The sequence below is a fragment of the Pristis pectinata genome, chromosome 35 (genome assembly GCF_009764475.1).
Source record: "Pristis pectinata isolate sPriPec2 chromosome 35, sPriPec2.1.pri, whole genome shotgun sequence".
Classification (NCBI taxonomy): Eukaryota; Metazoa; Chordata; class Chondrichthyes; order Rhinopristiformes; family Pristidae; genus Pristis; species Pristis pectinata.
This window is the reverse complement of record NC_067439.1, coordinates 4,286,227-4,314,106: the sequence shown is the minus strand read 5'-3', so window position 1 is coordinate 4,314,106 and position 27,880 is coordinate 4,286,227. Positions and strand designations below refer to the sequence as shown.

The 27,880-nt window shown below is 46.5% G+C and overlaps 2 protein-coding genes across 2 annotated transcripts in view; one reads left to right on the top strand and one right to left on the bottom strand.

Annotated features, from left to right (window-relative positions):
• Positions 1–15,134, bottom strand: part of LOC127586387 (ras and Rab interactor 3-like) — a 48,845-nt gene extending 33,711 nt beyond the window's left edge. The window contains exons 1-3 of the mRNA XM_052044311.1: positions 14,759–15,134; positions 8,243–8,438; positions 3,507–3,615 (exon numbers count right to left, since the gene is read on the bottom strand). Of these exons, the coding sequence (XP_051900271.1) occupies positions 3,507–3,615; positions 8,243–8,438; positions 14,759–14,808 (355 nt within the window). The 5' untranslated portion in view covers positions 14,809–15,134. The remainder of the gene's footprint in view (positions 1–3,506; positions 3,616–8,242; positions 8,439–14,758) is intronic.
• A 2,567-nt stretch (positions 15,135–17,701) lies between these two features.
• Positions 17,702–18,832, top strand: LOC127586237 (insulinoma-associated protein 1-like). Its single transcript, XM_052044039.1, has one exon. The coding sequence runs from the start codon at positions 17,702–17,704 to the stop codon at positions 18,830–18,832; it is 1,131 nt and encodes a 376-aa protein (XP_051899999.1).
• The last annotated feature ends 9,048 nt before the right edge of the window (positions 18,833–27,880 follow it).

Sequence of the window (27,880 nt, the reverse complement as noted above, 5' to 3'; positions counted from 1 at the left end):
TTTTTATTCTCCCCACATTCTCATCAACTTCTCCCCGATTCTACCACCAAACTATACACGGTGCAATTTACAGCAGCTAATTAACCGCATGTCTTTGGGATGCGAGAGGAAACTGGAGCACCCGGAGGAAACCCACACGGTCACAGGGAGAACATGCAAACTCCACACAGACAGCACCGGAGGTTGGGATTGAACCCGGGTCTCCGAGGCAGTGACTCTACAGCTGCACCACTGCGCCCCTGCCCCCCCCCATCACTTCATCCTTTAACAAATCCTCACTGCCATGTCCATCTTAATGCAGTGAAACGTCAAGAGGGTGGGTTTGTAGGACCAACCTCAGGAGGTGAGCAAGGTGGAGAAGCTTAGGTGTTGAGTGGAGGCAGTGTTCAAAGTGCAGCCATTTATACCCTCATATTTTTCAGGATGAAATACAACCAGGGACCAGGAGCAGACACCCTGAGTGACTCACTCCAGCCCAGTATAGAGGGGGGCTCCAAGGTCATTTACGGCTGAGCTTGGCCGTGAAGAAGTCAACACGATTTGAAAACCAAAAAAAAACTGCAGATGCTTGAAATCCTAAACAAAAATAGAAAATGCTGGAAACACTCAGCAGGTCAGACAACATGTTGGAAAGAGAGACAGAGCTAATGTTTCAGGTTGAAGACCCTTCAACAGAACATTAACCAGTGTTTCTTTGGGTAGGTGAGTCAGTACCACAAAGGAGGGCAGCCTTACAACAACATGTTATTAATACCTTCCACTTTTTGGATTACATGAGTCACTCAGAATCAGATTATTTCCTTGTGTTACATGGGTAAACTTCCTCTTCAAGTCCCTGAGCCACATATATTTTTCTCTTTTGTAACACCCACACTGAACATAACATGAATATAAGTAACGCCTCCTTTCTTATGTTGAACAGAGATAAATCATCGTTGCATAACTCTTGTAACTTTATTTTCCATTTATCTTGCATTTATTTTTCCTTCTGTAAATTTATTTTGAGAGTGTTTCAAAAATAAGATGGTTTAATTCATTCAGACTTTGTTTTTAAAACCTTCATAGGGCAACATGGAGTGGAATTGACTCATTCAAGCTGGGAGATTGGGAGATCCCAACTCTGAGCTTCAGCCTGACTGGAGCAGAGCTCATCTCAGTGCCTTTGGTTGAGAGGGTGATGGTGTGGGGTGGGGGGGGGGGGGGGCGAGAAAGAAGGATGGGGGGAAAGGAGGAGAAGAAGATAGAGGGATGAGATAGAGGAAGAATGGGGGGATAGAGAGGGGAGCAAGGGAAGAATGGGGAGGGAAGAATTCCTTATTTGTTTATTTCTTTTTCTGAAGATGCAGGATGAGGCCATTTGGCCCATTGAGTCTATGCTAGCTTTCAGAGCAATTCCAGCAATCTCATTACATTTCCATATTTCCATACAGCATAGGACGAGGCCATTTGGCCCATCGAGTCTACACCGACTCTCTGAGCAATCCCATCGATCAAACCGACCTACTTATTTCCCTCTTAACCTTCCCATCAGCTCCCCCCAGATTCTACCCCTTTCCTACACACTGAAGGTAACTTACAGCGGCCAATTAACCCACCGACCCTGCACGTCTTTGGGATGTGGGAGGAAACCGGAGCACCCGGGGGGAAACCCACACGGGTAGGGGAGTCCAAAATTAGGGGGCATAGTTTTAGGGTGAGAGGGGAAAGATTTAAAAGGGACCTGAGGGGCAACTTTTTCACGCAGAGGGTGGTGAGTATATGGAACGAGCTGCCAGAGGAAGTGGGTGAGGCAGGCACAACAGTATCATTTAAGAAGCACTTGGATAGGTACATGGAGGGGCAGGGCTTGGAGGGATATGGGCTGAATGTAGGGAATTGGGACTAGCTGGGTGGACAACGTGGTCAGTATGGACTCATTGAGTTGAAGGGCCTGTATCCATGCTGTAATACTCTATGACTCTATACTGTTTTAGAGCAACATTCCAATTGACTAAGACAACTATAATATGTATTAACTATTTCAATACAGTATGTGTTGACTCAGTATTAACCTAGTGTAAGTTTAAACAGCAGTGCAGAGAAGTCTTTTAAGTGAAAATCAAAATCAATGCCAAGTACAAAGATGTTAAAGTGTAGCTTAGATACAGCTGCAGCTTCCAGGGTCAGGAGACCAAATACAAGATGAGCTGAATTGTTTTGTATGTGGAATCAACAAGTAACTGGGACGAAACCATGGACACGTTCCTCGGAGACTTAATTGATGAGGTTTAGTTGAGACGTTATTCAGTTCAACAAAGATACTGGTTTTGGTTTACTATTGTCACATGTACCAAGATACAGTGAAAAGCTTTTGTTTGTGTGCTGTCCAGACAGATCATGCCGTACATAATTACACTGTGGTAGTAAAAAGAAAAGCAGAATATAGTGTTACATTTACAGAGAAACTGCACTGCAAATAAAGTGCAAGGGCCACAATGAGACAGATTGGGAGATCAAGTGTTCAAGAGTTCAACTTTTAGCATTTACCTTAACGAAGAATGATGGGACGGTCGCCAAACAGAGTGGACTTAAGGGTGGAACATTGATTAAGGGACAGAGAGCAGTGGAAAGGAAAATACCAGCCAGCACATGGAGTCAGGCAAGGTCCCACATTGTTACCAGGGTACAGGACTGGAAGCATGAAAGACAAAGGATAAGAGTTCAGAAGCCTAGAGAAGGAAATTAGGTTGAATTATTGAGGATGAGGAGTAACAAGAGATTACTCCAGAGAGATTGTTGGTTATCACACAAGATCAAAGGGAAATAAAGTGCATAAGAATACGGGAGTCTGAGAAGGAAAGCAAGAGAACCAGAAGTGATCAACAGGTCACAGGAGGAAAAGAGACCGCACGGCAGTCATTCAGAAGAGAAGCCTCTGAGGTTTTGAAGAACAGACAGTGTGTCTATTATCTTCATTAAGTATTGCTTCTTTGTACTGGATGCAACTTAATAAATCTGTTGTGCTTATAATCAGTACACCTGCACGCACAGGGTTGGAATCACAGACAAGTCTCTTCAATTAAATTAAATTGAAGACACAAGATGCTGGAATCAGGAGCAACAAACAAGCTGCTGGAGGAACTCAGCGGGTCAGGCAGCATCTGTGAAGGGAAACGGACAGTCGACGTTTCGGGTCAAGACCCTTCATCAGGACTGAAAGAGTAGAGGGGAGAGAGCTGGTATAAAAAAAGTGAAAGGAAGGGGTGGAGCAACAGCTAAAAAGATTAAATTGAACCTTAAAAGTAAAAAAAAAACATCTTACAAAACTGAGGACGGGGAGGGAAGAGGCAGGTAGCATTCACTCTGAGGACTACCAGACAGAGGGCATTCTAGTGTGGCCCCTGTAGCCTGTGCGTTTCTGAGTGTGACCCACTCCTGTTTGTGAGTGTGCTGCTTTCTGTGGTTCAATAGCCTCCCAGACACAACACTTGTTAGTTCCTTCAGGAAAGTTGTGGAGAAGGGTTTACCTGAGCGATTCTCTTTGACAATAAAATCCTCCGTTTCACAAGTCTCATGTCCCAGACGGACTGTCAGGATCTTATTTTTCCCACAATTATTACTCCAAACCAAAAATGCCTGGAATCACAGAGAATGAGAGAACAATTAAATATAACTCTAATTCTTATCTTAAAATTATTTATAATTGGAGATCCATCTTGGGTTCCCAAGATTTAATAAATTATTATTTATAATGGCAGACCTGTTAAACAGAGACTCATCTACCCCAAAACAGAGATGTGAAGGATCCCATGAGTGGGACAGTTTTCCTGGCTTCATTCACCCCTCAATATATTGCTGAAATACACCAAATATTCTCTCTTCTCTCCTCTCCCATTAGGCAGAAGATACAAAAGCTTGAGAGCATGTATCACCAGACTCAAGAACAGCTTCTATCCCACTGTTATTAGACTACTGAACGGACCTCTTGCACGATAAGAAGGACTCTTGACCTCACAATCTACCTCGTTATGGCCTTGCACCTTATTGTCTGCCTGCACTAGACTTTCTCTGTAGCTGTAACACTATATTCAGCATCCTGTTATTGTTTTTCCCTTGTACTACCTCGATGTATTGATGTGGTGAAATGATCTGTATGGATGGCATGCAAAACAAAGTTTTTTTTTACTGTATTTCAGTACATGTGGCAATAATAAACCAATTACCAAATGAAGAGTCTCGACCCAAAATGTTAACTATCCATTCGGTATTGGTATTTGTATTGGTTTAGTATTGTCACTTGTACCGAGGTACAGCGAAAAATTTGTCTTGCATACCGATTGTACAGAACAATTCATTACACAGAGCAGTTACATTGATGTAGTACAGGTAAAAACAATAACAGTACAGAGTAAAGTGTCACAGCTACAGAGAAAGTGCAGTGCAATAAGGTGCAAGGTCACAACAAGGTAGATCATGAGGTCATAGTCCATCTCATTGTATAAGGGAACCGTTCAATAGTCTTATCACAATGGGGTAGAAGCTGTCCTTAAGTCTGATGCTACATGCCCCCAGGCTCCTATATCTTCTACCCGATGGAATTTCCCTCCGTAGATGCTGCCTGACCGCTGAGTTCCTGCAGTGCTTTGTGTGTTGCTCCAGATTCCGGCATCTGCAGTCTCTCGTGTCACTAATCTACCAACCTGCACATTTTTGGGATGTGGGAGGAGACTGGAGCTCCAGGATGAGCCCCATTATCGTGTTGTTTTGTGTTGTGATTTTTTTTTAAATAACTGTTTATTTTTTGGAATCTGGTCCTCATGGGCAAGGCCAGCATTCATTGCCCATGAGAAGTGATAGTGAACCACTTCTTGAACCCTTTGCAGTCCTTCTGGTGAAAGTGTTCCCACTGTGCTGTTGGGTATGAAGTTCAAGGATTTAATTGCAGTGACAATGATAGGAATGGCTTTATATTTCCCAGTCAGAATGAGTCATAGAGTCATACAGCACGGAAACAGGCCCTTCGGCCCAACTGGTCCATATCGACCAAGATTCTCATCTAAGCCAGTCCCATTTGCCTGCGTTTGGCCCATATCCCTCTAAACCTTTCCTATCCATGTACCTGTCCAAGTACCTTTTAAATGTGGTTAAGGTACCTACCTCAACCACTTCCTCTGGCAGCTCATTCCATATATGGACCACCCTCTGGGTGAAAAAGTTGCCCCTTCAGGTTCCTATTAAATCTCTCACCTTAAACCTATGCTCTCTAGTTCTTGATTCCCCAATCCTGGGAAAAAGATGGTGGTGTAACTTGGAGGGGAACCGAGAGGTGGTGGTGACCCCCTGCCCCTCCTTGGGTAGAGGTAATGGGGTCAGCGGCTCGTGCTCTCCTCCTAGCTAGGAGGTTGAATGTTCAAGCCTCACCACAGATACCTGAGCAACAATCCTACACATTTCAGTCTCAGTGCACTACTGAGGGAGTGCTGCACAGTCAGGAGTGCTGTTCTTCAGATGAGCTGTTAAACGGAGACCTCAGTTCCCCAGAACAGATGTGTGAAGGGTACCATGAGAGGAACCGTTTTCCCTGGCTTCATTTACCTTTCAGGAATAGAGGGATCTTGGGGTCCACGTCCATAGATCCCTCAAGGTTGCCACGCAGGTCGATAGGGTTGTTAAGAAGGCGTATGGAGTGTTGGCCCTCATTAGTCAGGGTATTGAGTTCAAAGGCCGCGAGGTGATGTTGCAGCTCTATAGAACTCTGGTCAGACCACACTTGGAGTATTGTATTCAGTTCTAGTTGCCTTATTATAGGAAGGATGTGGAAGCTTTAGAGAGAGTGCAGAGGAGATTTACCAGGATGCTGCCTGGATTGGAGACCATGTCTTTTGAGGATAGGTTGAGTGAGCTCGGGCTTTTCTCTACGGAGAGAAGGAGGATAAGAGGTGACTTGATAAAGATGTACAAGATGATAAGAGGCATAGATCGAGTGGACAGTCAGAGCTTTTCTCAGTGCAACGATGGCTAACATGAAGGGACATAATTTTAAGGTGATTGGAGGAAGATATAAGGGGGATGTCAGGGGTAAGTTTTTTTACTCAGAGAGTGGTGGGTGCGAGGAACGCACTGCCAGCAGAGGTTATGGGGGCAGATACATTAGGGACATTTAAGAGACCCTTAGATAGACATATGAATGATAGAAAAATAGGGGGCTATGTGGGAGGGAAGGGTTAGATAGATCTTAGAGCAGGATAAAATGTCGGTACAACATTGTGGGCCGAAGGGCCTGTACTGTGCTGTAGTATTCTATGTTCTAATATATTGCTGAAATAAATCAAGCATTCTGTTGCCTGTGGATCTTGCTGTGCATAAATTGGCTGCTGAATTTCCTACACTGCAGTTGTAGTTCATTGGCTGAGGAGGGCTTGGGATCTCCTGATGTCCAATTCTGCTGCAGCTCACCTAGTCTGCTCACAGGACACCATCGTGCCTTCATTGTAAGACACAAGAGATTACAGATGCTGGAATCTGGAGCAACACATAATCTGATGCAGGGTTTCAAACCAAAGCGTTGACAATTCCTTCCCACACCCTCCCCCCCCCCCCCCCCCAACAGATGCTGCTCAACCCACTGAGTTCCCCATCAGATTGTTTGCTGCTCTATGCTTTCAGTAGACTTGTCTATTCCATTGGAGACTGCAGATGCTGGAATCTGGAGGAACACACAAAATGCTGGAGGAACTCAGCAGATCAGGCAGCATCTGTGGAGGGGTCAACATCTATGATGTCCAGATGAAGGGTCTCAACCTGTCCACTTCCCTCCACAAAAGCTGCCTGACCTGCTGAGTTCCTCCAGCACTTTGTGTGTTGCTCCAGATTCCAGCGTCTGTAGTCTCCTGTGTCTCCATTATTCAGAACTCTGTTGCCCTGGGGGCTACCTCTGGTTTCACCCTCTGCTCACTGACCTGCACTGACTCCCAATTAGGCAAAACTTCAAATTTAAAATTTTCAAATCCCTCCACCCCCTCACCTCTCACCCTATCTACACCTCCTCCAGCCCTACAACCCTTCGTGACCTCCACACTCTGCCATTCTGGCTTCTTTATCACCGCTGTATTTCAGCTGTCAAAGCTCTGCAATTTCTCCCTGATCTTTACTGACCTTCTCTCCAAGAGACCCCTTCAACCCTCCAAACTTAGGTCACCTGTCCTAACCTCTCCTGATGTAGAATTGTGTGGCTGCGTTAAAGCTGTTATACATGCATAGCTTGTTATGAAAGGAGCAATACAAGTTCTTATTATTTTCTTTTGTTAACATTAGGTGCAACCGGCAGTCCAAGGGTGGGGTTTACAGCAGAGTGCAGTGACACAGAGTTGGGCAGCACTGATTCTCACCCTGGAACAGCGCTCGAAGGAGATCCTGACCACCGTAATGGACAGGTGCAACCTCAACGATTACCATCAATACTCAGCCACTTACAGTCCAGTCCCCATGTTATAGGAAGGATATGAAAGCACAGGGGGGCTACACAAGGAAGGGGCCATTTCCCTTGTCAGAGGGTTCATTAGGCCACACAATGATCCAGTGGTTAGAGCCACTGCCTCACAGCTCCAGAGACCCGGGTTCAATCTTGACCTCCGGTGCTGTCTGTGTGGAGTTTGCACGTTCTCCCTGTGACTGTGTGAGTTTCCCTTGGGTGCTCCAGTTTCCTCCCACATCCCAAAGGCTGGCTGGCTGGTGGGTTAATTGGCCGCTGTAAATTGCCCTCCAGTGTGGGTGCGTCACAGAGGAATTGGGGGGGGGGGGGGTGAAGTTGAGGGGAATGTAAGAGAGAATAAACAATGGGAAAATATGTGTCACAATGAGATTGATAGGATTGCTCTGAGAACCAGCATAGACTCAATGAGCCAAATGGCTTCTGTGTTGAGAAAATATGGAGAAGCATGGAATAATCAGGGGCCATAGATTCAAGGTAACTGGTAGTAGAGTGAGAGGAGAGAGGGGGTTGTAGGTTTTCACCCAGAGAGTGGTGAGGGTCTGGGTCCCACAGCCTGAAAGAGTGGAGGAGGTGGGAACTGTCACCACACAAACAGTACTGGACACGGAATGGAAGAGCCAGGATCTGCAGGGATATGGGCCCAACTCTGGAAGGTGGATTAGGCTAGGTGGCTTTTCCTTTCTGCCAGTGAAGAAACCTCCTGCACAGTAAATGCCCATGAGTCAGGAATTTTGTGAATTAGTTGAGTCACACTCTGAGATGCCTACTTACCCCCGGGGGCTGCTTTCCGAGAATTTCCTTGACTTGCTCTGGCTTGACTCCAAGCTGCAACCAAACTTGGTGGGACAGTGAGAGCTTGTCGAAGAGACTGAGCTGGCCTCCAGGCAGCGACTGGCTCTGATTCTCTTCCTTGTCCCAGGACCTCCGATATTCTCCATTGCACAGTTGCTTCTGGGGGCTGTAAGGACTGAAAGAACAGTAGATTAAGGCACCTTTACCAGGGTGTTGAGGCCTTGTTGAGGTTCCCCGTCATTGGTTGAAGGAACTGATGACATTGCGGACAAGTTTGCAGACGGTACCCAGAGAGTTGGAGGGATGGGTAATGTCGCGGAGGCAGGGAGCCAGCAGAAGGACTTGGACAAGTTGGGAGAGTGGGCAAAGAAGTGACAGATGGAATACAGCGTAAGGAAGTGTGGGGTTATGCACTTTGGTAGGAAGAATAAAGGTGTAGACTATTTTCTAAATGGGGAAAGAATTCAGAAATCGGAGCTGCAAAGGGACTTGGGGGTCCTAGTGCAGGATTCCCTAAAGGTTAACTTGCAGGTTGAGCCATTAGTAAGGAAGGCAAATGCAATGTTAGCATTCATTTTGAGAGGACCTGAATAGAAAAGCAAGGATGTGCTGTGGAGGCTTTATAAGGTGTTGGTCAGACTGCATTTGGAATATTGTGAGCAATTTTGGGCCCCGAATCTAAGGAAAGATGTGTTGGTTCTGGAGAGGGTCCAGAGGAGGTTCACAAGAATGATCCCAGGAATGAAAGGGTTAACGTACGAGGAGCGGTTGATGTCTCTGGGCCTGTACTCGATGGAGTACGGGAGGATGAAGGGGGATCTCATTGGAATCTACCAGATACTGAAAGGCTTGGATAGAGTGGACGTGCAGAGGATCAGTGGGAGAGTCTGGGATCCGAGGGCACAGCCTCAGAATAAAGGGACGTCCCTTTAAAACTGAAATTTCTTCAGCCAGAGGGTGGTGAATCTGTGAAATTCGTTGCCACAGACGGCTGTGGAGGCCAAGTCATTGGGTGTATTTAAGGTAGAGATCGATAGGATCTTGATTGGTAAGGGAGTTAAGGGTTAGGGGGAGAAGGCAGGAGAATGGGGTTGTAAACAAAATCAGCCATAATTGAATGGTGGAGCAGACTCGATGGGCCAAATGGCCTAATTCTATTCCTGTATCTTATGGTCATGGATTATGAAGGGTCATTGACCTGAAGCAATGGCACTGCTTCTCTCTCAACAGATGCTGCCTGACTTGCTGAGTGTTTGCACTTTTTATTTCACATCCTGTCTCCAACATCCCTGTCTCCATCATCGCTGACTGCCACTCATTAGCTCCTCTCCTGCCCAATTACCCCCTTCTCCCAAAAACTGGTGACTCAGCAGACAAAGTGGGGACAAACTTTGGACAAGATGAAAGGAGTGAATCATAAAGTTACATCGACCTTGCAGACCATTCGGCCCAACTTGTCCAAGTTGGTCTCCCCTGTTAGAATTTAAGAGATGGGAGCAGGGGACGGACATTCAGCCCTTCAATCCTGCTGTGTCGTTCAGGAAGATCATAGTGGATCTGATCCTGTCCATTAATCCCTATTCCCTTCTGGACCAAAAATCTACTGTCTCTGCCTTGAATATATTTGATATTGTACAAGATGTTGGTGAGGCCACATATTGTGTTCAGTTTTGGTCACCCTGCTATAGGAAGATGCTATTAAGCTGCAAAGAGTGTAGAGGGAGATTTACAAGGATGTTGCCAGGACTCAGACTGAGTTATGAAGAGAGGTTGAGCAGGCTGGGACTTTATTCGTTGGAGTGTAGGAGAATGAAGGGTGATATTATTGAGAGGCATAGATAAGGTGAATGTACAGTCTTTTTTCCAGGGCTGGGGAATCAAGAACTAGAGGGCATGGGTTTAGGGTGAGAGATTTAATAGGAACCGGAGGGGCAACTTTTTCACCCAGAGGGTCGTCGGTATATGGAATGAGCTGTCAGAGGAAGTGGTTGAGGCAGGTAGATAACAACATTTAAAAGACACCAAGACAAGTATACGGATGGGAATGGTTTAGAGGGATATGGGTCAAATGCAGGCAAATAGGACTAGCTTAGATGGGCAGCTTGGTCAGCATGGATCAGTTGGGCCGAAGGGCCTGTTTCCATACTGTATTACTCTATGACTCATTGCCCTCTAGAGTTTCACATGAGCTTCCTTCTTACTCTGTGGGTCCAGTCTTACCCTCCATGTTAAGTGATTCGGGAAGCAAGCCCCACATCAGAGGCTCCAGCACAGATAGAAATATAGAAAACCTACAGCACAATTCAGGCCCTTCGGCCCACAAAGTTGTGCCAAACATATCCCTACCTTAGCAATTACTAGGCTTACCCACAGCCCTCTATTTTTCTAAGCTCCATGTACCCATCCAAAAGTCTCTTAAAAGACCCTATCGTATCCGACTCCACCACCATTGCCGGCAGCCACACGATCAATGACTCTCATTATCTTATACACCTCTATCAGGTCCCCCCTCATCCTCCGTCGCTCCAAGGAGAAAAGGCCGAGTTCACTCAACCTGTTTTCATAAGGCATGCTCCCTAATCCAGGCAACATCCTTGTAAATCTCCTCTGCACCCTTTCTATGGCTTCCACATCCTTCCTGTAGTGAGGCGACCAGAACTGAGCACAGTACTCCAAGTGGGGTCTGACCAGGGTCCGACCAGGGTCCTATATAGCTGCAACATTACCTCTCGGCTCCTAAATTCAATTCCACAATTGATGAAGGACAATACACCGCATGCCTTCTTAACCTCAACCTAACTCTGCTAGTGCAGTACTGGAGGACTCACTCCCTCTATCACCAGCGCACAGTGGCTGCAGTGCGGGCTGTAGTTACTCACCCAGGCACTGAGACCTCTGTGACCAAGAAGGACCAGGGCAGTAGGTGCATTAGAACACCACCGCCTGCAGGTTCACCTCCAAGCCACGCACCAACCCGACGTGGAAGAAAATCGCCATTCCTTTATCAGCGTTGAATCTACATCCTGGAACTCCCTCCCTGACAGCACTGGGGGAGCACCTTCCCCAGAAGGACGTCAGCAGCTGAAGAAGGAAGCTCATCACCAACTTATCAAGGGCATTTGGGGATGGGCAATAAATGCTGGCTTTGCCAGTGATACCCAAGCAATGAACTGAAAAAAGGGTGCCACTCTCCAATGAAACGTAAAATGTGGCTACTCTCTCAGGCAGTCATGACAGAACCTGTGCTGTTATTTTGAAGAAGGACCAGGGGAGATTCCCCTGGTGTCCTGGGGCAGTTATTTATCCCAGACACATCACCAAAACAGACGACCTGGTAGTCATGACATAGTTGCATTGTGGGATCTTCATATGCACGTTAATTGTTGCATTTCTTACATCACAGCAGTACCTCATTAAGTGAAACAAAGGACTGAAGATGCTGGAATCTAGATGTAAAACACGATGATGCTGGAGGAACTCAGCAGGCCAGGCAGCATCCGTGGAGAAAAGCAGGTGGTCAACGTTTTGGGTCAGGACCCTTCTTCAGGACTGAAGGTAGGAAAAGAGGAAGCCCGATATATAGGAGGGAAAAGCAGAGCAGCTCCAAGTGTGGTCTCTACATTGGTGAGACCAAACGCAGACTAGGTGACTGTTTTGCAGAACACCTGCGCTCTGTTCGTAACCGCGATCCGCATCTCCCCGTTGCCAGTCACTTCAACTCCCCCTCCCACTCCATCACAGATATGTCAGTCCTCGGCCTCCTCCACTGCCGGGAGAATTCCAAGCGCAAACTGGAGGAACAGCCCCTCATTTTCCATCTTGGAACCTTGCAGCCTAACGGCATGAACATTGAATTCTCCCACTTTAAGTAACCCCCTAACCAGGCTTCTTCTCTTCCTCCCTTTCCCAGCCTCTCCTTTTTTCTAACTTTTTTTCCCATTCTCTCCTTGCCTTTGACCCATCCCCTGGTGGATCTGCTCTCCCCTCCTCCCCGCACCTGCCCATCACCATCTCTTACCTGCATCTACCTATCACCACCCTGTGCCCACCCCGCCTCCCCTCTGTTGTCCACCTATCACTGCTCTGCTTTTCCCTCCTATATATTGGGCTTCCCCTTTTCCTATCTTCAGTCCTGAAAGAAGGGCCCTGACCTGAAACATTGACCGCCTGCTTTTCTCCACGGATGCTGCCTGGCCTGCTGAGTTCCTCCAGCATCATAGTGTTTTTCATCAGTACCTCATTAAGTGTTTGGTGCATTTGGATGTTTTGTAATGGATGTGGAAGGAGCTATAGAAATTCAAGTTCCCCTGTGCACTCAGCCAAATTAACCTTCAATGCATTGGGGTCCAATGAGCTGGACTAACTACTTGAGAAGACCTCCTCAGTGTAGTTGAGGATGACAAAACCAGGGGTGTGTCACAGCCCAACTGAATGGCAGAACAGGATCAATGGGCTGAACAGCCTCCCCCTATCCATATCCCCCAGTTACCATCAGGCAGGAGGTACAGAAGCCTGAAGTCCTACAATACCAGGTTCAAGAACAGCTACTTCCCTTCAACCATTTGGTTCTTGAACCAACTGGCGCAAGATCACTGGAGTTTAGCAACACTTTGACAACTTTGAACTAAAATGGACTTTGCTTTTATTGTTTTAATTGTGTTTTTCTTATAAAAATTGTTTAATTTATGTTTTTCATGTGAATGTTGTGTATCTGATGCTATGTGCCTGTGATGCTGCTGCAAGTAAGTTTTTCATTGCATCTGTGCACACATGGATTTGCGTACATGACAATAACCTCGACTTTGACTTATCTATCAATAAGCAACCAAATCCCTCTGGGTAAAGAATTTTGAAATCTAATTTTGGCATTGAAATGCCGTCAAATACTGTATGTTCTGGGCTGAGCAATTTTCTTATCTCTTGTGGGTTCAGCAAGCTGTGTGGCAACAGAGAAGGAGGCGTGAAACAGTTATAAAAGAGACAAGTGATTAATTCTGAGCAGAGAACTGTGCTCTGTAATGTGCAGGCTGCAGTCATTTCCTGTCATTATAAATTGTGATAAATGTGCATGAAGACATTCTAACCATTACCCTCTACCTTAAACTGCTATTTGCTCAATCAAATGCATCTGGTTAATAACAAGAAAGACTTGCATTTGTATAGCAGCCCCAGGATGTTACAGCCAATGATGAACTTCCTTTAAGTGTGGTACTGTGGAAAAACATGGGAACCAAATTATACATAGCAAGCTCCCACAAACACAAGGTGATGGTAGCCACCTTGTTGGTCGAGGGACATGTATTGGTGTAGGGGATGCTGAGAATTCCACCCCTCTTTCTACGATGTGATGCAATCGATCAGCTGGACACAAGAGACAGCACCACTGGCAGTGTGGGTCTCCCTCAGTACTGCACTGCAGTGCCATCCTAGAGTTTTGTGCTTGGTCTCTAAAATGGGGCTAGAATTTATTATGACAAATTTCACCTTCCCCAAGTCTGCCTCCTCCCCCCCCTCCCCCCCCCCCCCACTTGATTGGCCAAGGTTACCAACCCCCAACTCTCCCCCACTGATTCCCAGCCAGAAAGCACCAACTTCTGACCAGCTGCCATACCATGCCCCTTCTGGATCTCAATCAGACCCCAATGTCCAGCACCCACTCACCCACCCCAACTCCCTTGGGACCCAGATCCTGAAACTGCTCTGTATGAAAGAGAACATGCAACAGCAGTTTGCTGGCCTCTCATCCCTTGGCCCTTGGTGTTACTGAAGTTCGCAGAGTGAGCACATGGTCAAAACTCGGTCACCCGGAACGAAAAGTCAAGCAATATCTCTTCAGGGTAGGAAATGTTTCGTTCCTACCCTGTCTGACTTACGTGTAACTCCAGACCCACCAATATGGTTGACTCATAAAGTGTGTCTCCTCTTTCCCCAGTGTTACGCAATCTGTTAGAAACATCTGACAGGGCAGATGAATACGATTCTGTGTCCACACCAACAGGGGTCCTCGATTTAATGCCCCACCCATAAAACAGCACCTCTAGCAAGGCAGGGCTCCCTCAGTGCTGCACTAAAGTCCCTGGGGTGAGGCTTGAACCCATTCTGCCAATCTCAACCCCCACCCTTCCACCACTCCAATCCCCCATCCCTCAACTCCCCCTGATCTGATGGAGGCTTCTAGCAAACATGAAAGAGTTCAGTAAGATAGAGGTAGGGACGACCTTTCCGCTTGTAAACCAGTCCCTCCTAAATCCAACAGAAATTCCTCTCCCTCGGGGGGGGGGTGGGGGGGCGGTGGGGGGGGGGAAGATGTGGAATGGGTGGGTGGACAACAGTCATGCTCAGCCCAAGGTTAGAACATTGACAGAGAAGGAATGCGAGGAGAGGGAGAAATGAAGAGAGGGTGGTGTGGGGTGGAAAGACTCTGCTGGGCCAAATGGCCTGGCTCTACAAATTCTACACAATTCCAAGGATTGATTGGAAAGTTCTGAGAGGTACCTCATATGTTCCTTGGAGTTTTTGGTGTCTGGGCTTGATGTCCTCAGCATTTTCCTGGTCAGGTCAATCTTCTATTCACAGGGGTGCCTTCCTATCTGAGCCATGCTGTGGCCCAAGTCCCTCCTGTATCTGTGCACACAAATGCACTCACGCCCAACCACCATAAGACTGGTGGACCTCGATGCAAGGCGAGCCACACAGGCAACCACAGCCAAACTTCCCTCTGTCCAAGCAGCTGATAATCCAAGTGTTAGCAAGAAGGAAGGGACGGTCAGAGACTGGGAACACAAACTGTGCACAAGCTAGTCCAAAGATGAATGCTTGTTTCAGATCAGACGATTTCCGGAGCTGCTTTCTCTGCTCACAATCCACTGGAGCCCAGGACTTTGTTGTGAGATCGAGCGAGTTGGGTTATAATAGTTCAAGAGTAAACCACAGCCCTTATGTGGTTGCCTCATTCGATGCTTTCACAGATGCCCTTTTTCCTCAGCCAATACGAGTGCAGACAGTTAAACTGTGTGACCCAATTTAAAGTCAGTTCCACTCTGGTTTTCAGACAATATTCAAAGCTAAGCTCTCCTGAGGCTTAGAGTCTTGTCCTCGAGATGGGGAGAGAACCCCTCACCTCCCTCACATTTCTGGATCATGGATGTGTGACTGTTCTCTCTTTCATTCTTTCTCCCTCCAATCTCCAGTCCCTTTCTCTCCCTCTATTTCACCTCCAATTTCCCTCTCCCTCCAATCCGTCTCTCCCCTCTCCAATCTCTCTCTCCCCTCTCTCTCAAATCTCTCCCTCCGACTCCTCTCTCCTCCAATCTCCCCTCTCCCTCCGATCCCTCTTTCTTCCTCTCCCTCCAATCTCTCTCTCTCCTCCCTCCAATACCTCTCTCTTCTCCCACCTCCAATCTCCCTCCTCTCTCTCCCTCTGCTTCAGTGCCAATCGATCTCTCACATACATCTCTCTCTCTCTCTCTCTCTCTCTCTCTCCACCCAGCTCCAATCTCTCTCTGACCCTCAGACCCTCCTTCTCTCCAGTGGTCATCCACCCTCCTCTTTGCCTCTGGGGCTCCCTCCAACCAAGGATCTCAATCCCTCCCTCCAGAGGTCTCTATTCCTTCCATAGAATGTCCCTCACTCATTCCTTCCATCACGTATCTGTCTCTGCCCCTTCCTCCCTCTGTGTGGAGTCTCCATATGTCCCTCCAGAGGTCCTCCCTCCCTCCATGGATTCCATTCCCTTCCGTCCAATCAGGAGGCATGTCCTCCCTTTCCCTCCTTCCAGGACTCGGGCAGTCTTCTTCCCTCCTCTCTCTGGGGATCTTCCCTCCCTCTCGGTCTCCCTCCCTCCCTCTGACATCTCGATTCATCACTCAAGATCCCTCCCTCTTGGGGACCCACTCTCTTTCCCTCTGGGATCTTCCTTTCTTCTGGAATTTCTCTCTGTCTGGGGTTCCCCTCCCTCTCAGGGACCTCCCTCTCTCTCCCTTGTTTCCTCTGGGAATGTTTTCCCCCTTCACCCTTCCCTCCCACCTCCCTTCTCTCTCTCCCACTCTATGCATCCTCATTGTCTCCATTTAATGGGTATTTACAAGGTTAGTCACAATCAAAAGCAATGGAACCACAGACAGGCAAGCAGTCTGCTGATCTAACTCCAAAACAGAAAGTTAAAAGCAACCAGGGTAGGGGAAAAATGTAAAGAATTACCCATAGAAGACTCGTGAGTGGAAAAAATTGCAACAGAATGTCTTAGTCAAGTGAGGGATCAAAACAGAGGGAGCCAACAACAAAGGAGGTGGAAAGTACATGAAAATAGCAAGGCTAGCGCAGCCCTGAGGTATCCCACGATAAATACACTCAGTACAAACAAGATTAAGCCCAGAGTCCTGAGTTGGCAGATGGATTTCAGGGAGGTTTATGCCTGACTCTAACCTTTGGACTATCCTGATGATCGGTTTCTCCTAGAGAACCTTAGAACCTCCATGTTTGACACATCGTTTGAAGTTCTCTGATTAATTTACTGGTTTCCCTCTGCAGAGACAGAGGGTCCCTCTCCATAATCATCTTGTGACTTCTTTGCTGTACTTCATCGCTATATTAACATTTCAGAAGACCTTCGAATGGTGATTGTAAGAAAGTGGGACTCAGTAACTGGTGGGCTCTTGGGATTGGAATTTCTGGTCAAGTGGAGCGTAAATCAGTTGGACAAAATGGCTCACTCCATTTAACTTATCCAGCTCTTTGGGTGGGTTGAGTTGGCTTTCTTGTCCATGTCTATCGAACAATTGTGTGTATTTCAGAAGTTACTGACGTACTGATGACAACAGTGGGCACGGTGAGGAAATGATTTAAGTTTGAGATGTGGGAGGAAACTGGAGCATCCAGAGGAAACCCACACAATCCTAGGGAGAGCATGCACCCAAGGTCAGCAATGAACCCGGGACTCTGATGCTGGGAGGCAAGGCCACTGTACCACCCTTCTTAACTGTCTCCTCAGCTCAAGGGTAATTAGGCAGGGATAATAAATTCTGCCACTGCCTGTAATGTCCACATCCTATGAACAAATAAATGTTCAAAAAGAATGTATCACCCTGCAAATGCGTTTATACTGTCTGAATTGTTTTACAGATGTTTTTTGGACGGACTTTTATTAGGAATATTTCACTAATAGTTGGCAAGTTTTCCCTTCCCATTCCCAGTGGACCCATAAAGCATTAATACAGTGTTAATGATTTGTGATCAAACGCATCAGAAATGTCCTCCTCCAATCAGAATTGCCATAGTTCCTTCAGCGTGTTAATTGGGTATGTGCTAATTAAGAACCTCATGCTTAGTTCAGAAGCCACTCAGAGAGGTAGAGGCAGAAGTAACCTCTTATCCTGGTCTTTCCGAGCTTGCTTCTTGCAGGTATTTCAGATTTGTTGCTGGAAGACATTTCCCGTCGAGATGCCCAGAGGATTTTTGATCAAAAGGAAGAAGAGGGCCACGTCACACAAGGCAACAGGGAGCCAGGTCATGGGGTATCCTGAAAATGGTCCCAGTTCATGGCCCTTGATGGAAGGGCACGGGACCTGGACTGGAGTTCAAGGACAAGAACTAAAGGAAGGACCCAGCACAGTGAGGTCCTGGAGCCAAAATGCTTTCCCTAATGGATTCTCAATGTCAGATGAAGATGCTCAGCCTAACACAGGATCACTGGCCATGGAGCTTGTGACATCTCCAATCTTTGACTCACTTCAATCAAGAAAAAAGTCAACTCACCCTGAGGCACTGGGACAGAGCAGTGTGGACTCATTGGGGGAGGAACCAAGTACTGCAGTAAGTGAAGACAAAGGAACCATCCCTGTTAAGCAAAGTGCTGAAGACAAAGCGAGGCATTCCAGAGACACAAAGAGATCGAGCTGCGATGTTCTAGGAGCATACATTTGCCAGTTGTGTGGCGAGGAATATCCAGACTGCTTTGCCCTTGCCCAACACAAATGCTCTGGGATAGTCCAGGTGGAATATCGATGTTCGGAGTGTAGCAAGGTCTTCGGATGCCTGGCCAACCTCGCCTCTCACCGCCGATGGCACCGGCCCCCCTGCGGTGTTACCAGCCAAGGCAAGAAGAAGGAAGCACGACGCCCAACCCTCAAGGGTTCACACAGTTGCCGTGATATCAAGGAGAGGTCACTGGATTATCTGAACCTGAACCCACCATTGTCTCAGATGAAGGAGGGTTTGCAGATCCATCGTGGCAATGGCCCCAAGCTAGTAAGAATGGAGACGTTCGGTTGTGTGGCTCCATTGTATTGGACAGACAGCAATCTCCATTCAGGCCACTTCAGGGGTCTTCTGTATCCACTGGATGGTCAGTGGGTGTTGGGTGGTCCTTCCAGATCTGAGGCCTCCTCTTATCTGTTCCAGGCTGATGAGGTCTTTGGGGATGGCATCCATGGGGTCAACAATTCTCAGCACGTGCTGGAGGCCATTCCCTGCAGGTGCTCCCTGGGAACCCTCTTTACTACATCTGAAGCAAGGAAGCAGGTGAGCAAACCTGAGCCAGTGGAGAACAGTCAGGAGATGCCAGGCTATTAAATGTACCAGCTACTTGTTCAGGACTGTGGATCCCTCATCTCCATTAGTCTGATATTGATGAGGATGCATGCTGTTATCTTGCTGTCGTTGTGGTAACCATCCCCATCTCATGGCTCTTTTTGTTAACAATCCATCTTTTTTTATTTCCCTCTCTCCTCCACTTCAGTATGAAGTTCAGGGAGACACCATGGCCAGGATCACCTTACCCATTCTGTAAGTGGGAACGTGAAGACCTTAAGTCTGACCCTGGCTGAGATCAGCTGATTCAGCACAGAGCCAGGCAGGGGTCAGACCTCAGACCTTCATGGCTTGAATGCTCCTGTGAACCGGGCGTACAAACTGTGGCAGGACCAGTAGAACATCTCAAAGCTGTGGCTTTGGACTGTAGACTAAAGAGCTATTTGCAAAAACGATCATGGAGTCAATGAATATGATGGTTCTGTTTCTTAATGGTCAATAACCAAGATCCACTGCAGCAGAGGTGCCTGTGTGTAGTGCCTCACCTTTTCCATAATCCCCACCCTACACCCAACAGTGGTTGGTTCATGAATCCTCACTGGGTGCAGTGTTGAGTCCTATGACTCAGGAGGCTGATCCTCGAACTGTACAATTTAACAGCTTACGCTTACAGAGCACTCTTAACGCAGGAAGCATCCCAAGGTTTTCAAAGTCATAGAGTAACACAGCACAGAAACAGGCTCTTCGGCCCAACTTGTCCATGCTGACCAAGGTGCCCCTCTAAACTATTCCCATTTGCCGGCATTTGGCCCATATCCTTCTTAACCTTTAGAACATAGAACAGTACAGCACGGTATGGGCCAATCTTGTGACGACCAATATAAGTCTACCCCATGATCAATCCACACAGCCCATCATTCTTCTTACATCCTTTTTAAATGTCCCTATTGTATCAGCCTCTATCTATATTATTATCCTTACCCATATAACTGTCCAAGTGTCCTTTAAGTGTTGTTGTTATAACCGCCTCTATCACCTCGTTCCATATATGCACCACCCTCTGTGTGAAGAGGTTGTCCCTCACATCCCTTTTAAATCTTTCCCCTCTCACCTTAAACCTACACTCTCTACTTTTCCGTTACCTTTCCTTGGGAAAACAACTATGTGCATTCATCCTATTTATGCCCCTCACGATTTTGTACACCTCTATAAGGTCACCCTTCAGTATCCTAGGAATAAAGTCCCAGCCTGCCCAACCTCTCCCTATAACTCAGGCTCTCTAGTTCTGGCAGCATCCTCGTAAATCTTATGCACTCTTTCCTGCTTAATGACCTTTTTCCCATAACAGGGTGACCAAAAGTGTACACAATACCGCAAGTGCAGCCTCACCAATGTCTTGTACAACTGCCACGTAACGTCCCAACTCCGGTACTCAATGCCCTGACTGATGAAGAATGTTTTTCCAGAGTACAGTTACCATTGGAAAGAACATTGAGCCACGAGGATATATTCAGAAGGGTGTATCAAAGCTTGGTCAGAGAAGTAGATTTTAAGAAATCGTTATAAGGATAACTTTGAGGGAAAAAAATCAGGTCTTAGAGAATGGGGCCTGATGCCAGTGGTGGCTTGAAGGAATTCATGAAGTAACAGTTCCCCAAATCATAGGAAGCCAGACAAGATCCTGAGGAGTCTCACAGGGTGTATGTGGAAAGGATGTTTCCTCTTGTGGGAGAATCTAGAAGTAGGTGTTCTGTTTAAGTACAAGGGTTAGCCATTTAAGACAGGGGTGATAGTTTTTCTCTCAATGGGTTGTGGGTGGTTGCAGCTTTCTGCCTCAGTGGAAGCATTGTCTTCAAATAACATAGAACAGTACAGCACGGAACAAGCCCTTCAGCCCACAATGTTGTGCCAACATATCTATTCCCTCCTGCCTACAGAATGCCCATATCTCTCTATTTTCCTCTCATCCAAGCCCTTCTTGAAAGCCCCAATGAATTTGCCTCCACCACCTTATCAGGCAACACATTCCAGGCATCCACCACTCTCTCAGTAAAAAACATACAGTACCCCTCATGTCTGTTCTGAACCTACCCCCTCTCACCTTAAATGCATGCCCTTACATCTGGAGGAATAGTTGAAGGGTGGATGGTCACTGTATTTTTCCCAGGGTAGGGGAGTCTAAAACCAGAGGGCATAGATTTAAGGTGAGAGGGGAAAGATTTAAAGAGGATCGGTGGGGGTGGGGGGGTGGAAAACAACTTATTCACACAGAGGGTGGTGCGTATGTGGAACGAGCTGCCAGAGGAAGTGGTAGAGGTGGGTACAATTAGAATGTTAAAAAAACCCATTTGGACAGGTACATGGATAGGGAAGGTTTAGAGGGACATGGGCCAAACGTGGGCAAATGGGAGCAGCTCAGCCAGGCAACTTGGTCAGAATGGACGAGTTGGGCTGAAGGGCCTGCTTCCATGCTGTATAACCCTGTGACTTTTAAGACAAGAGGTGGAAAGATTCTTGAGAAGCAGAGGGGTGAAATGTTTCTGTGGGTAGATGGGGATGCAGTACTGAGTCTACAATCAGATCATCCATGATCTTATTAATGGAGGAACAGGGTCAAGGGGCCGAGTGGCCTACCTCTGATCCTAATTTATACTCAAGCCCATCGTGCCTGTGCCGGCTCTCCAGTGGGTCCGTTCCTCCTGCTCTCTCCAAAGCACATGCAAATGCCTTCAGCAATTACTGCCTTAAAATCGACCTCTGCAACCTCAGGGAAAGGAGGATTTCTATTTAAAATAATTTGGCAGCTGTTCAGTTTTTTGTTTAAAAAGAAAAAGAGGGTTCTACGTACCACCCACTGTTAATGGACACTCAAAAATTCTTGATGACAGAGTTCACTTGCCGGGAGATCCCCTGCCCACCCCCAGAGACTTTCCACCACAGTTTTCATATGTATTTGCTCAGTAAGGGTCTGTGGATGGTAACACCTTGCATCCGTGGGATGGAGATCCAGTTGATGGGTGGAAACATCTGAGTTTGTACCTCCTTGCTAACACCCCAGATACCCGGCAGGAAGTCTAAACTTCCTACTCTGAAGCAATTTTTAGATCAAAGCTGTATGTGGCCGCTTGCTAGTTAACCATCCAGACTTTTTCTGCCTCGCATCTTTATAACGCCGCCTTGTCTCAGTGGGCAGAACTTTACCTCTCAGTCGGAAGATGCTTGGGTTCAAATCCCACATAGGGGATTCAACCACAAAATCTCTGCTGAGCCAGAGTACACTAACTACATTGGTGGAAGTATATTACAGCCCCAAATTATACCTGATGAGTCCATCCTCAGAGGCATATCTCACTATAAGGTTCTATCATGACCCTTCCTTCACTACTTGTTCCTTCAAATCTCCCAGTTAGCTTTTAAGCCTCACAATAGAAGCAAGTGGAACCCATAATATCCCTGGATTCAATTCTCTTTGATACTGGCTGCACTTCACAGTGAGTTAGTAAAGTATAACCTTACAAAGCATAACATTTTGCTGACCATTGCTGATGGCATTAAGCTTTGCTTTGACTTCTCCAATACTAATTCCCACAATTAACAGCTGATTTTAAGAGGACATGGTGGTTTGAGCCCTAACAACCCAGAGAGACAATCACAGAATGACATCACCAGGAAGAGAGTCATTCAGTCCATCTACCAATGCTGGCTCCTGGAAAGAGCAAGTTAGTCCCACATTCTTCACTTTCTCCTCAAGCTACAAATTCCCCCCACATCTTTCCTTTGAAAAGCCATGGTTTAATCTACCCTTTCTGTAAAATGACACAGTGCTAATTGTTGCTTCACAGCTCCAGGGAGTCGGGTTCACCTGCGATCTTGAGCACTGTCATGGTAGAGTTTGCACATTTTCTCCACCACCCTGTGGGTTTTGTCTGGCTGACGGTTTCCTCCCACATCCTAAAGTTGTGCTGGAAGGTTAATTGGCTACTGGAAGTTACCCCTTAATGGCAAGAGAATCAAACAGGAGTTGATGGGAAGAGAGAATGGGGAATAGGACTGATGGGATTGGTCCTGTGGGACCCAATGAGCTGAGTGGCCACCTTCCTTAGGTACAAAACAAGAACAGGTTCCAGATCTCAGCTTGCTGCATTATATTTCTTTTTCTCATCTCCCTTCTAACTTCTTTACCCTAAATCTGACCTGCTAACGGAAAGAGTTTCTCCTGAATTACTCCATCAAGACACCCCACAGTTTTGAGCACCGAAGTCTTATTGAGCATTATATTCACCTGCAATTGTGTGTGAAATTGGACTGTCTACTATTGTGCTTGTCACTGTATAAATAGTGTGACCCACTGAAGTAGCCTACATTTTATTATTGCAATGAACCATGGCCATCTGCAGTTGAGGCTATGTGCAGTTCTGTTTCTCCTCTGCCTCAATACATCACCTTTGATTGCAACGCCTAATACTCAAGGAGGAAAAAAACCTTGGAAAGTGTGCTTAGAGATCGGCAACTGATTGTGAATTTCCTGGAGTTCTCACGTCTTACCCACACTGCACATCTGCCATTGGACATTCAACCCATCCATCATTCCTGAGCCCCGCCTTCCCAGGGGCTTTGGGAAGAAAACTTGACATGTCAACATGTGCTTGGACAATTCTTGACCGTTAACCAAGGAGGCTTTTCCCGGCAACTGTAATCATTTTGTCACAAATAAAGAGATGTGTTTGGAGAAAATGAACAGAAAATAAACCATTCTTTTTGTTGCCTCTGAGTTGTTGGGGTCCTGGAGATTAATCCTGAACATCTGGTCAGAAGGCTGGCAACTCTACCCCTGGTGTCAAGGACAGATCAATGTGGACATAGAGTTATACAGATCGTGAATAGGCCCTTCAGCCCAATTTGTTCGTGCCGACCAAGATGTTTATCCAAGCTAGTCCCATTTGCCAGCATTTCGCCCATACTCCTCTAAACCTTGTCTATCCATGTACCTGTCTAAATGTCATTTAAACATTGTAACTGTACCCACCTCTACAGCTTCCTCCGGCAGCTCGTTCCATATATCCACTGCCCTCAGGTCAATATTTCTCCCCTTTTCACCTTAAATCATGTACTCTGGTTTTAGACTCCCCTACCTTGGGAAAAAGTCTGCGACCATTCACCTAATCCATGCCCTCATGATTTTATAAACCTCTATAAGGTCACCCCTCAGCCTCTTATGCTCCAGGGAAAAAAGTCCCAGCCTGTCCAGCCTCTCCTCATAACTCAAGCCCTCCAGTCCCAGTAAGATCATTGTCAATCTTTTCTGCACCCTTTCCAGCTTAATGGCATCCTTCCTGTAGCTGGGGGACCAGAAATGCACAGAAAACTCCAAGTGTGGTCTCACCAATGACTTGCGCAGTTGCAACATGATGCCCCAACTCCTGTAGTCAATGCACTGACCAATGAAGACAATCAATTGTTGGTTCAATAAAGGTGAATGTCATTAGGCAGGGAAATGACTCCTCCAGTACGTTGTTTCTTGCACGAAGGGACAAGTATTGGGGGAAAAAGCACGAGCTACTGAAGTAAAACTATTCCATCAACACTATTTGGTGACTTATATGTCTTAGGAATACATAAAACATGTTCATGTAATACATTTATGTAAAGTCTAATGCCAGAAGGCATGCATTTAAGGTGATAGGGGGTAAGTTCAAAGGAGATGTGTGGGGCAAGTTTTTTTTTACACAGAGAGTGGTGGGTGCCTGTAATGCGCTGCCAGGGGTGGTGGTGGAGGCAGATACAATAGGGGCGTTCAAGCAGCTCTTAGCTGGGCACGTCAATATAGGGAAATAGTAGGATATGGACACTGTGTGGGCAGAAGGGATTAGTTTAATTGGTCTTTTTATTACTAATGTAATTGGTTTGGCACAACATTGTGGGCTGAAAGGCCTTTTCCTGTGCTATGTAACAAATGTTTTCTCTTTTTTTTATTTTCTCATATAACCTTACAACAAAAGAGGAGGCCACTTGGCCCCGAGTCTTTGTTGGTTTGCAGAGATTCCTATCTGTCCCATTTCCCTACTTATTTCCCTATCTCGCTCTCTTACATGCCAATCAACTGCCCCAATTCTCCTGCCATTTATCTATGCCAAGAGTTCATTTACAGTGGCCAATTAATGTCTTTGGGAACATGGCAGGAACACCCGGGGGAAACCACACAGTCACAGGGAGAATGCGCAAGCTCCACACAGACAGCGCCCAAGGTTAGGATTGAACCTGGGACCCTGCAGCTGGGTAACAGGAGCACTAACTGCTGCACCACTGCACCACTCAGGCTCCTCCCTCCCCAGAAATGAATAAGCCTGCTGGCTTTTGCAATGGTACCTTCCTTGTCTGCAACTCAGCCAGAATCTTTTGTTTTGAAATTCATCCCACAATTTGGGTGGGTTCTGGTGGGAGTTGATGAGAATGTGGGATTAGTGTAGGATTAGTGTGAATGGGCAAATGACGGTGGATGGAGGTTCAGTGGGCCGAAGGGCTTGTTTCCATGCTGGGTCTATGACTCCATCAGACATTGCCATATGCTGCCTTTCCCCATAAAGCTGACCACACCTCAGTGTAGCTCATTGACGGGGATCCCCCAAGTAACAAGAGAAATAAAGACATACACTTCTATAGTACTTAATACAACCTCAGGCTATGCCACAGCACTTTACAACTGATGATGCCATTGGAGGTTATAAATATTGATGGACTTATGAGGGAGAACAAAATGGCTCCCATCCTATGATCACCTGAGGCAGAAGATGGGACCTTGGTTGAACTTTGCAACAAAGATGAGAGTTGATATGATGTGCCTAAATTATTGCATCAAGTTCAATTTCTAATTCATGCAAGGGTTAAGCCAACGTACCACTAACTTTCACTGGAAGTTTCATAGACGGGGGCGGTTCCTTTAAGGTGCAGACACCGTGTGAGCCATTTCTCTAAATGTAAGCAGCTACCTATGATCCAGACAGACACAGCAGTCAGCCTGTTTTCACAAGTCAGGGTGTTTGAAACTCAAATCAATTATCAGCTTTCCTCTCCGTAGCCAAAGTGTGCATGTTGCTATTTCCAGCCCTGCCGAGTTACAGAAAGCAATCTCGCTGAGCTTCATATATAACTTAACAGGAAGTGACTGAGAGGAAACATTGAAGATATCCGCGGCAACACATACTTCTTTCATGGCAATTGATAAGTTAAGCAGTGTTAAACTATTCTTTGTTCTAACTTTGTTTTGCTATGAGGCTGGCAAAGTATGTTTTCAAACAATTGTGAGCAGATACACGTGCTATTAAAAGATATGTGAGATAGAAAATGGTCACAAATTAGGAAGTAAAGCTTCCTCACTTGTTCTCCAGTTGCAGACTCTTGCACATTCCTGCTATTAATTGCTCCTCCATGAATTACCCCCCCACCCCACCCCCCAAAACCTCTCTGCATCTCTCTCCTTCTCTAATGCATTCACTGTATCAGTTGTGGCTCAGTCAGCCGCACTCTCAGTAAGTGTGGGTTCAGGTCCACCTCCCCGCACCGAGGTCTGAGCTGATGCTGCAGTGCTGTACCGAGGGGGTTGTGCAATGTTTTGCAAATGAGCATTAAATTGAGATCCTCTCACAGGTGGATGGAAAGTAGATCCCAGTACTTCATACAAGTGCAGGGGAGATCTCCCTGGTGTCCTGAGACCAAAACTTATCCCTTAATAAATGTTACTGAAAAAAAGTCTGGTCTATATCACTTTGCTGTTTGTGGAAGCTTGCTGTGAACAAATTGGTTGCTGTGATTCCCACATTACAACACTTCCAAAAGTGCTTCATTGGCTACAAGGCATTTTGAGGCAACCCAAGATTTTGATAGTTGCAACAGCAACAGAAATGGAAGTTCATTCTAGCTCTTTGACAGGTTTGGTTCAGACCTCCGGTGCTGTCTGTGTGTGGAATTTGCACGTTCTTCCTGTGACCGTGTGGGTTTCCTCCCACATCCCAAACAAGAGGGCAGGGGCATGGTAGTGTAGCGGTTAGCATAACACTATTACCTGGGTTCAATTCCGGCCGCTGTCTGTAAGGAGTTTGTACGTTCTCCCCATGTCTGTGTGGGTTTCCTCTGGGTACTCCGGTTTCCACCCACATTCCAAAGACGTACAGGTTAGGAAGTTGTGGGCATACTATATTGGTGCCAGAAACGTGGTGACACTTGCGGGCTGCCCCCAGATCATTCTATGCAAAAGATGCATTTCACTGTGTGTTTCAATGTACATGTGACTAATAAAGATACCTTATGAGTAGATTGGTAAGTTGACTGGCCTGGTGGAGAGGGGAGGGATAGGATCTGGGGGAAGTTGATGAGAATGTGGGGAGAATTTTTAAAAAATGGGATTAATGTAAGATTGGTGTAAATAGGTGGTTGACGGCCACCAGGGATCCTGCACCAAAGGTTCTGTTTCTATGCTCTGCCTATGAGTGAAGCTTTTGGTTACCTGTCCTACAATTTCCTTATGTGGCTCAGTATCGTAACTTCCTGCTGCTTCTGTTAACTTTATACTCCTACACGCACTAGTGGGAATGGTGGTCAGGACCACACTGTGGAAAGGAAAGACGTGGTCCTGACTTACAGCCAATGACATACTTTTGAATTATGTCCACTGTTGGGGTAGAAGATAATTGCACTACTTCAACAGAATAGTTTGAGCTGTATCAACAAGTAAGTAAGAAGAAATCATTGCTGGAGTCTGCAGAGAACCAGCACTCACCTGCTTCCCATGGATACCACATGCGAAAGGCAGAACACTTCCAGCTTGCCTTTCAGTGCCTCGAGGGTCCCTGGAGCCAAGGGTGACGGGGGTACTTTGCTGGTTGTCACAGTCCTCAATCAGTCCCCAGCTGCAATGCACTAAGAGTAGAGACCTGAATGACAGCTAGATGTTTAAAAATAAAACAGTGTGTTGCTAGGTGAAGAGAAATGTATGCTAAATTAAGAAAGGGGATTAACAAATGCTAATTGTGACTGCTTTCAAACATTCAGCTTTCAACATAGATGGAGAAAGCTATGCAGAACAGGACTGAATAA

What these genes read in the sequence shown, in the direction of transcription:
- LOC127586237 (XM_052044039.1), top strand. Translation starts at nt 17,702, where the DNA reads ATGCCCAGAGGATTTTTGATCAAAAGGAAGAAGAGGGCCACGTCACAC.